General features: G+C 42.8%; 1 protein-coding gene across 2 annotated transcripts in view; it reads left to right on the top strand.

Annotated features, from left to right (window-relative positions):
- The window catches only part of CNP (2'',3''-cyclic nucleotide 3'' phosphodiesterase), a 10,231-nt gene extending 1,164 nt beyond the window's left edge, over nucleotides 1-9,067 (top strand). The window contains exons 1-4 of one of the 2 annotated variants that reach the window (XM_032789005.2): nucleotides 128-597; nucleotides 4,937-5,606; nucleotides 6,283-6,422; nucleotides 7,153-9,067. In XM_032789005.2, coding sequence (XP_032644896.1) covers nucleotides 478-597; nucleotides 4,937-5,606; nucleotides 6,283-6,422; nucleotides 7,153-7,605 — 1,383 coding nt within the window. In that variant the 5' untranslated portion in view covers nucleotides 128-477 and the 3' untranslated portion in view covers nucleotides 7,606-9,067. Of the gene's footprint in view, nucleotides 1-127; nucleotides 598-4,936; nucleotides 5,607-6,282; nucleotides 6,423-7,152 lie in introns of those variants that run through there. The other variant, XM_032789006.2, reaches the window with a different exon arrangement.
- Nucleotides 9,068-11,104: the final 2,037 nt, after the last annotated feature.

Here is an 11,104-nt window from a genome sequence, read left to right as displayed (position 1 = left end):
TGTGTGTGTGTGTGGGGGGGGGCGGGGGGTTGCTGCTTGGTGGGTGGGTTTTGACCAGGTAGAAAGTGTGAAAAATCAGGCCAGGGTTGGGCAGGGGCGGGGCAATAGGCACCTATATAAGACAAAGCCTCAGTACCAGGATTGTTCCTATGAAAATCAGGACATCTGGTCACCCTAGGCAGGGTGCGCAGGCTGTGGAAATTCAGGGGGATTCCTGCACGGTCCAGCCTGAATGCTTGCCATGCCCCCCCCCCCCCAAGAGCTTTACAGCACAAGAGTTAGAGCCAGCCCCCACCACGAGGGCACCACCACAGCGTATGTCTGTAAACACAGGAAGAAAATTAAACCCACCCAGGGAGCTGAATTTCTCATACAACCATCCACCTGTGTGAGAGTCAGTCCCTGGTAGGTTTCGTTTCCCTTTGTCAGCAGCGTCTACAAATTCTGAGCTGCGTAGTGACTGTCTAAGGCAGATTAATGCAGCCCCTGCTCCGAGCAGCTCGCTATCTTTGTAAAGTGCCAAAGTGCATGCTAAACAGTCACGCTAAGATCTTCATCTTTGAGGAAGAGAGAGCCTGCTGGCGCTCCCCTGACAATGTAAGGTCTCCTCTTTTATTTGGGGCCATGTGAACCTTTTTGTGGTGAGTGAGTGAGGGGTTAAATGTTGCTGAAATGCATTGCACAATGGTGGGTAGTCTACTCCATAATTTGTAATCAATCCCGTGCTGTGTAGCTGTGTGTAACTGGTGGCAGAATATCCAAACATTCATGTTGCTCTTCAGATACTTGGGGGGACTGGGGAGTGGTGTTAGAGGGAGGGGGTGACTGGGGGGACAGAACAGACAATCTGCAACAGCTGCTGGCCCTGATCCTGCAGTTGAACTCTCCCAGGTTTCGGCTGGCAGGTAAAGATCTGCTCAGACAGAGCCACTTGTAGGAAGAGTGACATTTGAGAGTGCCAGTCTAGCTTAGAACCTTCTCCCCCAAACAATTTCCTGCTGTTGTTTCATCAAGACACTTTCTGTACTAACGGTGCATGTTCCCATAGGTAAGCATGATAGGACTTGTATTCTCACTTAAATACAAACTCTGTGGGTGTAGACAAGGAAACAAGCAGGGTAGAGCTATTACCACACAGTGTCAGAATCATGTAGTTTTGAAAGGGGCACAAGGAACTTTTAGAGGGGGCTGATTGACATTTTAAATAGCTAATACTTGGTCTAGCATGGTATAGTGAAAAGGGGAAAACTTTGTTCTTCAGAAGTATTTTTAATGAGACTGTGGCGGGACTGGTTCAATAGATGACCAAGAGAGGGGATGTCTCCCTTGGAGCCATGTAAACCACTCCAATCCCCCTTCCAGCTGGTGGCAGCGATTAAACAAATGCACCCTAGGAACTCCAAGTACAGTGCTGGCCTGTGCTAACCTGAACTGTTGCCCCCCCGCCCTCCCAGTGTTTGTGCTATGGACAATGGCTGTTGCACTGTGGAGTGTTTGAAATGTACGTTAGGGTTAGGAGTGGTGGGGAAAATAAACCTGAGCAAGTGTCCTGCATGGGACACCTGGCCAATGAGACTATAAAGAAAAGTTCAAATCTCATTTCCTGGAACCACCACTCTTTAAACCAAGAGACAGGCAACTTTTTGCCACCTGCAGAAATGGGTATTGTGATTAAGAATGAGAATAGATACTCAACTCTCTAACATGGCTCCAAACCCACTGGCACAGATGGCACTGGAATTTAGCCTTTGTATAGTTCAAGATGTGATGTATGCATTACAGATGGTAAAAAGTCAAGGTCTCTATCGTAAACTACTTAAAAAAAGCAACTGAGAGCAGAATGCGAAGTGAGGTGATGTGAGGGGCAATGTTTAACAGACATCTTAATGCCTCCCATTTTTCTAAATCCTGTGTTGGGCCACCAGTGCTTAGAGGTTCTCCTCATAACCTCAGTGCCAGTGCACTCCAGAAAAACGCTCACTGGTCCTGTCTAGTAGAAAAGAGTTTGCTAATTGTTTCCCCCCCCCCCCCCCTTCTTAGCAGGGAGTAAAACATTGTTACAGATCTTACCAGTGCCACTTAAAATTCATCCTCTTTCCTGGAAGGGAGACCAAATACTTGTTTCCGTATAAATAGGAGCTTTGTAGGGACAATTGTGGGGAAGGGGAGAAGTGACATAGCTTGTGTTGAATTGAATAGATTGTTTAATCAGAAACTGGCCAACTGCTCCTTTAAGACTTTTGTGTGGTACCATTGTCTATCCATTTTGTATGTGGCCTGGTTTCATTAAAGAGCTTATTATTTAAAGCTGGCTGATAAACAATGGGTGCTGAGGGTGTTTTCTATTATTGTTCTTTTGTTTGCATCTTAAAAAATGCCTTGGTTACTGCTGTTCCCCAACAGCTGTTTTCATCAAAATAGTTTGACTGCAAACCAGTCACAATCCAAATACTATATGCAGACCCTGCTCAAATGCTCTTTTGGTTGTAGCTCTTACTCACTCTCTCACTTATTACCTGCATACTTGCTGAGGTTAAATGGACCCTGTCGAGTTCAAATCTGACCCAACATTTAGATGTAAAAACAAGTTTTACAGCTCCCATTCAGAGCACTTGGATGTGGACAAAGAGCTTGGCAGATGAAATGAGAAACCAAGTACCTCTGTAATGAGTAAAAAGTAGCATGTGCTTACCAAGAGGGAATACTGGCTCTGCCAAGCTCCCAAGAGAATTCCAGGTGGATTGTACCATTCTTCCAAACAAGGCCCAAGGCCACTTTTTAATATAAATGAGCTACTTTCTCTGGTAAACGTTCTGCCTAAAATCTGCCAATAGTACACAATGGTCAGTCAGTTACAGGGCTACATTTTGAGTTAATCATCCTACTTTTTATAGCTTCAATTCAGTTTTAAAGGGATTTCTATTTTAGTAGCACCCACAAATGTGTTAGGCACTCCTCAGACATACAGAAAGACACAGCCCTTGTCCCAAATTGCTTAAAAGCGAAGAAAACCACATAAGAAGGATGGAGAGAATGATACAAGCAAAATGTTAGTTTCCACAGACATGCCTGCATTGTCTTTACCCCATGAGTACTGGTGAGCAGAATCAAGCACGTCCCCTCTGCCACAGACCAAATAAATATTTGAATAGTAAAAGATGATCCAAGCTTTGAGTCAGCAGTGAACTGTTCACTTCTCTAGCATTTTGACTCCACACTTGCTTCTACTAATTAGTTGTAGTGAAACCACCATTGGTAAACCAAGCTGTTGCTCCATAGCAGGTTAACCATTCTCAGTGGCCAGAATATGCCCGAGAAGGAAATGAAGAGGCTATTTAACATTTACAAAAATCTTTGTCCCTGCTGGTATTATTGAAAATATTTGTGCCTTTAAAATACCATTTTCTTCAAATTCCAGCTTCTACTTGGACCTATAGGGATTCCACAGTATATTGTCAAAGAAACTTGTGTGATGTCATAATGCCGAGTTTGTGATAATACATCACTGCAGGACCAAGCCCCACCCCAAAATGTCTTACGATTTCAGGAAGGCCAGTGTTTAATTCTGATGTATTTTGAATTACTCCTGCGTAGAAAGATCCTAATCTAATTTCTTTCCAGAGTAACCACACCTCATTTTGAATCCTACTTGCAGTGCAAAATGCTGACAGGCAGAATCATGCAAACATTTGCCTCTTAGGCTTTTCCAGGAGCACTTGCCTCTGTAGAATCCAAGCAATTGCACTAGATTTGGTTTCCCTTCAGTCTCACGTAATGCCGATTGTGGGGCTTTAAATGTCTTTGCCACAAGTACACCACCACAAAAAATCATTCTACCCTGCAGCAGGTAGCTGCCAATAAAGATCTTACCTCAGAGGCATTTCCAGGGGGGCCCATCTGCACAGCATCCAAGAGGAAACGGTCTTTTTGGCATGATGTGCAGCAGTAAGTACGCACTCCTGCAGGCAGACTTCTCTCTAAACGGTCTCTTACACGCAACTGGAAAAACACCACTAAAGCAGGGGTTCTCAAACTGGGGGTCGTGAAGTTATTACATGGGGGGTCGCAAGCTGTTAACCTCCACCCCAAACCCTCTTTCACCTCCAGCATTTATAATAGTGTTAAATATTAAAAAAGTGTTTTTAAATTTATAAAAGGGGGGGTTGCACTCAGAGGCTTGCTCTGTGAAAGGGGTCACCAGTATAAAAGTTTGAGAACGACTGCGTAAAATATCAGACGTAAAATCGAATCAAACTTTTTGCAGTCTCTGCATTTTAGTTTTTGGTTCTTTAATTGAATCTTCCCAACATCAACAGCTGTCACAATAGCATGATCTTTCACTTCTGTTCAGGCTATATTTAAGTTTCTGTGAGCAGTGTCTTTGAATAAAAGTTTTAAATATGGTAACCTTACAGCTTTTTTTAATTGAGTTTGACCTGGTGTCTGGTATGTTAGAATTCAAGGAGGGTAAACAATCTGTATAAGCATAGAGTTTGCAATGGTATAACCCCACACAAGCCAGTTTCGAAACAGGTGTGAGCATCTAGCTAGTAAAAGGCAAATCCACAGATAAATGAGCAGGCAGGCCTACACCTTTACATTTTAATTTTCTTCTAAATTCAGATTAAAAGGGTCACTGACCCATTAGGAGAGGAGTCAGCAGAAACATTTAAGGACAAAGTTGTTTTAGTTGTTCAGAGCACTGTAAGCTGAGAAAAGCAGCTGAAGTTTTTATATGATAATGGTGGCACAGAATGATGACATAGTGTCATTTAAAACTATCAATGGACCATTTAATGCATATGTGAATAGCAAAAAAAATTGCTTCTGTGTAGTAAGAACTCAAACAGTGATATTGTTTAGTGTCAGAAAGATGGTATCTGTTTGGATTGTTATAGCAAAAAAATAATACAAATTAACTTTTTTAAACTTTCAGAACAAAGGCTTTACCCGGAAGAGCCATACATTCCTGCCTAAAATATTTAGAAAAATGTCTACTCAGTCATCGAAAGAGAGGCTCGAAAATCTGCAGTTTCCATTCCTTGATGATGACAGTACCATTTCTACAGTCAAAGAATCTAAAACCCTTTTTATCATAAGAGGTCTGCCTGGCAGTGGGAAATCCACTCTTGCCCAGGCTATTCAAGACCAGTATAAGGATGCCTGCAAGGTCATTTCTGCCGATACCTATAAAATTACACCTGCAATAAGAAGCTCCATTCCTGAAGATTATTCAAAGTTGGATGAGGATTTAGTTGACTATTGCAAGCGAGACATCAGTGTTGTTGTTGTGGATGATACTCACCATGAACGGGAACGGCTAGACCAACTCTTCGATATTGCTGACAAATACCAGTTTAAAGTCATCTTTGTTGAACCCAAAACACCTTGGAAGATGGATTGCTTGCAGCTTAAGGATAAGAATCAGTGGAAACTGTCAGTGGAAGATTTGAAGAAGATGAAACCAAGCTTGGAGAAAGATTTCCTACCTTTGTATTATGGATGGTTTTTGAGCAAAAAGAGTTCTGAGAACTTGAGGAAGACTGGGCAAGCCTTTTTAGATGAGCTCGGAAGTCTTAAAGTATTCAAAAAGGAGTCTAAGTACTGTATGTATATAAATATTTTACCAAGCTTTTTATTCTACTAACCAGGGGGAAGGTTACCACTTAGCAGACAACACAGGGAACAAACTTGCCCACTCAACTTCCAAAATAACACTTCCAGTTCAGTCTAAATTCTCCACAAGTTGTATTTAAAGACACTGATTAGAATAACAAGGCATGTTGTCCAAAAAGCAGAAGCAGCTTTAAATTATTTTTATGTAGGGAAGCACAACCCACTGCCTCTTAAATGTAAAGTTTTTGGAACCCGATCTTTAGGGGATTTGCAGGGGGATATAGAACTTTGAGCCTGCAGCCCACAGGTTTGAATCAGCGTAGACTGGAAATAACCAACCCATTCCACCTTTCAGTGATGGCCTATGTGAAGTAAGCTGGAGGAGAGAGGCCAAGGATTGAATAAAAATGAACTGAAAACATCATGTTGCCCCTAAAGTGATTCCCTGCAATATCAAGGCCTAGGCAAACTGGCTAGCAATGCAAGAAAGCTTGCATTGCTGGACTGCACGAGTTGTGAGGATAAAGACTACTTCATTTTCTACTGCTGTCTAGCACACTCAGCTCTAAGTAAAATTAAACCATAAGTGTACCTCTTAAATGAGTATTTGCAGGGAAAGATGAATATTAATTTGTCAGTAGTAATTTTGCTTGTCTACACTTGCAGTTCTTCCTGCTGAAGATCCCAAAATAAAATTGGACCTGACCAGCTACTTTGCGAAAAGGCCACCCAGTGTCTTGCACTGTACAACAAAATTTACTGACTTTGGAAAGGCTATGGGAGCTGATGAATATGCACAACAAGAAGTTAGTGTCTTGTTTTTGTTTTTTTCCCCAAAACGTGTGTTCAAGTTGTATGTTACGCCAACCTTTGACCTTGGTAGATTTGGTGTAGCTGTGCAGCTTTCTAAAACCTTAGCGTGACTGCATATGCCCCCCTCACAACAGCACTTATGAAGTTGGCTCACCTGACAGCCTGTTTAGAAGAGAATAGTAAGTTACTCCTCGGGACCGAGAAATAACGCTGACAGGGAGATGCATTGAGGAAGTTTTCATCTTGCCTCCAAAGTAACTGCAAGGTCTTATGGGTTTTTTTCCTGTAAGTACTAGAGTCCTTCTCTAATGGCTTGGTTTTGAGTGATCGTGAGTTAAGGTATGGTTACTTCCATCTTTTGTACCATATCTGATCAGCCTGAGGTTCCAATTAAAATACATAAATTAAGATGACCAAAAGGGGGAGAGAGGGAGGGGGATGAGAGAGAAAACTGACCTGTAACCATGATGTTTTCATTACCATATTGAGTGCTGGAGAAGCCAGTGAAAGACCCTAAGGTTGTTGAGGAGAGCAGTTATTCATGATATACTTTGTAGCATATACATGGCATGTGGGAGAATTCCTCAAAGGAGATCTGTGAAGAATCTAACTGAAAAGGCAAAGTAGTAGATCTGGCTGCATAAACCTTTGAAGGGGCTTGGCAGGGCAGGTTAATGTCACATTGAGTCCGTTAAAGTCCTATTTGGTCCTCTCTCCCCTTAGGTGGTGAAGGCTTCCTATGGAAAAGCCTTTACCTTGACTATCTCTGCGCTGTTCGTCACAACAAAAACTGCTGGTGCTCGCGTGGAACTGAGTGAGCAAGAACTGCTGCTGTGGCCGGGAGACGTCGACAAGATACTGCCTGCAGACAACCTGCCCAAAGGCAGCCGGGCTCACATTACCCTTGGCTGTGCCAGTGGCATAGAACCAGTCCAGACTGGAATTGACTTGCTGGAGTTCGTCAAGCTGGAAAAGGCAGGGACCAAAGGTGATGAAATTGAGGAAGTTGGTGGAGGGAAACTGCAGTACTTTGGCAATGGCATGTGGATGCTCCTACTTTCTAAAAAGATTGAAGTGAAGGCTATTTTCTCAGGTTACTATGGCAAGGGAAAGCTAGTGCCTACTCAGGGCAGTAACAAGCGAGGCTCTGCCTTTAATCCCTGCACTATCATCTAGGGGCTCCAGCCCTGCGGTGGTGTGGTTTGTGTTTTTGGTTTTTTTAAGACAATAACTTGGGTAACCTATATAAATTTGTAAAAAGAAAGTTCTGTGTGTACTAAGGTAGCCTTTCTGCAAACTCTAGTATGAAGTGTCTCTCCTGGGACAATGTATTGGCCCTCAGGAAGGAAATTGGTGATCTGATTGTAAAGGAAAACTAAGTGGCTAAACCACCATTTCTGATAGTTAAGTAGACCAAATAGGATATCTAAATAACTGAAGTGCTGAATGACTTTTTAAAATGATGGATTTTTGTAGAGAGGTCTCATCCCTCAGAGGATCATTCCAGATAGTCTACGTGTTTTGTAATATCCCTATGGACCACAATCCTCAGATGCGGCTGTAATAACTGATTTAGACAGTGGTGGACCAAAGTTTTTAGCTACTTTTCATTTTATGAAATCAAGTGAGTTGAAACTGAAAGTTCAACCCAACTTCAAGTTGGTACAGTCCCCCATAGGCTCGTGGAACATACTGCCCTGGGTAACTGATGATTAAAACCACTAAGCCTCGGTAGCAGGGGAACAAATGCTCTAAGTGGCTTTGGTCACCAAGCACAAGGATTAGGTATGTACTTAGGGGAGGGCAGGGTCAATCGATTGCATCCCCATGGCTAGCAGTGTGGCCTACCTTAACTTCACGTGCTACTAGAATGGCTCGAAGACTGCCGGGGGTGTGACAGAAGCGAGAAGTGGATTTTGGTGGGTGGGAGAAGGATCTACTTCCAGTTTCAAATTGAAGCTCTATTAAATGGAACGACTATGGGTAAGATCATGAAAAAAAATTTAAATATCAGGAAAAACTTCCTAGCAGTGAGATCTGCTCTGCCTTCTACAGGAGCCACCATCATATGAGACATCTAAATGTAGACTGGAGAAAGCACTACTGTATGTATATTGTAGGGAACAATCCTGCCCTGGCAGGGAGATGGAATAGATGAACTAATAGGTCTTTTCCATCTCTAACTCCTGATCCTATATGAACTAAAATCATGTCTGAAGTACTAAATTGTACTTCATGCAAAATAGGTTTTCCTGCTTTGGATTCAAAGTCTAATTCTTCTGAATGTTAAGATTAGCATGGAAGTACATGAAGCTAACACGTTACTTAGGAAGTAAATAACGGTGGCATTGTAATTTATGCATAACTTAACCTGCTTAAATCTCAGTTTTCCAGCTGGTTGTCTAATGTTTAAACATTTCAGTTTTACACTTTTTAATTATAGCTGAAACTTGTTTCTGCTCACGTGAACATAGCCAAATTCTGCTCCCTATTGATCACAGATATTTGCTGTCATTACCTTCCTGTAACATTTGGCTGAACTAATCAATTCAGGTCAGAACAAGCAATGTAAATTCATGTCATGGCTTAGTGTCCCATGAAATGTAAAGTGTAGTGAAATAAATCCAGTATTAATGTGGTTACTGTGTCTGACATGCACGTGCAAGGTTCACAGCAGTAAAGGATCTGTCGCCGTGACACCACAACCCTAACTGTGTGTGGGCAAGGAGGTCACTTACCAAAACCCAAATCCATGTGGGGGAGTTTCTTTGGTTCCCCTCTGAACATCTAAAACAAAACTGAGGGAAGCTTTAGGGCTCACCTGGTGGCATATCAAATTCTGCAGTTGGGTGAGTTTATTGGTGAAAACAATGAACACCTCCCAGCTGTCCACGTGAGAACACTGACAACAGTTCACTTTACTCTGCTTCGCTTCACTTCAGCAGAGAAACATAGGTATCTGCCTCTGCCAGAGCTCCAGTGTGCACTGCAGGGGAAGCCCAGAATAAAAGGAGATCCCTGCCAGAGCAGGCCCAACTTCTGTACATCTTTATAGTCCTTTGGGGGAACTTGCCTTTTCCTTAATGGCATTTCCCCCACAACTCTTCCTCTCAGGTTGTAGCTGAAAACCCCTGACAGGACGTTCTCAGCAGGGGCCCAACTGTAACCCAGGGGTAGCTGGAGAGCCTGGCTCGTTTGCCTGGTCAAGAACAGTCACACGCTCCTCATTTAAGTGTTTATTAGTTTGTACAGCATATACAGTTTATAACAAACCAATTGCACATGGTTTGCTTCAATCTGGTTGCAATTCTGCGTATAAACACACCATATGAATTATGCCTAATGAAGTAAACAACAAATATTCACATTTTTTACCCTTCACAGCCTAGAAAGGTAAAGGGCCCGAAGAGGGACAGTGTTTATACCAATGTGAAGCCTGCCTTAAGAGGGCTGGGCAGTTAGGAGAGCGATCTAGAATACAGATTGCTTCATGCAATAACCTTCCTCTCCAGGGAAAGGTTAAATCTTTACGCTGAGGTAACATACATACAGACTCTATTCCTTAAATTCAGTTAAATACTACAGCACGGGGGCAAATGTCCTCTCTGAGGGGCTTCACATCTGTATCGGCTTTTGCCTCTAGTACTCCTTTACAATAAAACAGATATTATGCATGCAACAAAAAGGTGTTCAGGTTGCCATTTTGCACTGCAAAAACTTTGCTTCACACTCTTACCATTTTCACCTTTCTTGCATAGCACGAGCCATTAAGTGAAAGCAGAGAGTAAGACAGGTATCAGTTTAAGAGTGGCTGTCAGTCACAGTGCCTGCCCAGCCACAGAAGGTGAAAGATGGAAGCTGACAAACTACAGTATTTTTGTGCCATCAACCAAAGCTCTAGCCCAACAACATTCTACCACTTGTGGAACAGACAAGCCAGCTTAGCACTCCCGCTACTAGTCTGCATTCGGACGCAGTCAGTTCTGTGTGCCAGTGCCCAGCTTACCAGGAAGATCATATCCCACTGTGTGGGAAAACTAGGGCAGGCTGGAGCCAAAAGGTTCCCTACTTTCTGTCTCAACCCATGTGTATGTTCCTCTGTTGTGGGGAGTAGGTTCTTATGGGAAAATCTGCTCCCAACAGAGCTGCTGTTGCATGCAAATGACATGAGATTTAGAGCAGGGTCATAGTTCTTACTAGCTTGGGTTTGTTGCTTTTCAGAACCAGTTTCAGTACTGAGGGAGCTGGACTTTAGCACTAGACCAGGGAATCTAAAGGTGGCATGACACACAAACTTGTTTTTCTGAGCTGGAAGAACACAAGTCTACTCAAAGCAGATCTGTTGCCCAACCCTTACTGTTAAAGAAGTGAGGAGATAATCTGCCAAGAGAGCAAGCCACTGGGTGGTCTGAATACTTCAGTCATTCATTTATCTCAAGACCAGCTTGGTAAACACTGATTGCTGGAAAGAAACTACAGCCAAGTGGCTCTCAATCCTCATTCTAGCTGGATGCCAAAGTGCTCTGGAGACTTACACCGGTTCATGAACTACTTAATTATGTTGCCCCCAAAATCTCTGCAAATTGCACTTGTAAATAATTGCATTAAACAGAGCCTGTAGCTCCAAAAAAAGTCTGTCCTTGGAGCAAAACTCCAAGTGTGCTGATAAAGAGCC

The sequence above is a fragment of the Chelonoidis abingdonii genome, chromosome 21, assembly GCF_003597395.2.
Source record: "Chelonoidis abingdonii isolate Lonesome George chromosome 21, CheloAbing_2.0, whole genome shotgun sequence".
NCBI classification, from domain to species: Eukaryota; Metazoa; Chordata; order Testudines; family Testudinidae; genus Chelonoidis; species Chelonoidis abingdonii.
The sequence above is the reverse complement of the archived record's forward strand: the minus strand, read 5'-3'. Positions and strand labels throughout refer to the sequence as shown.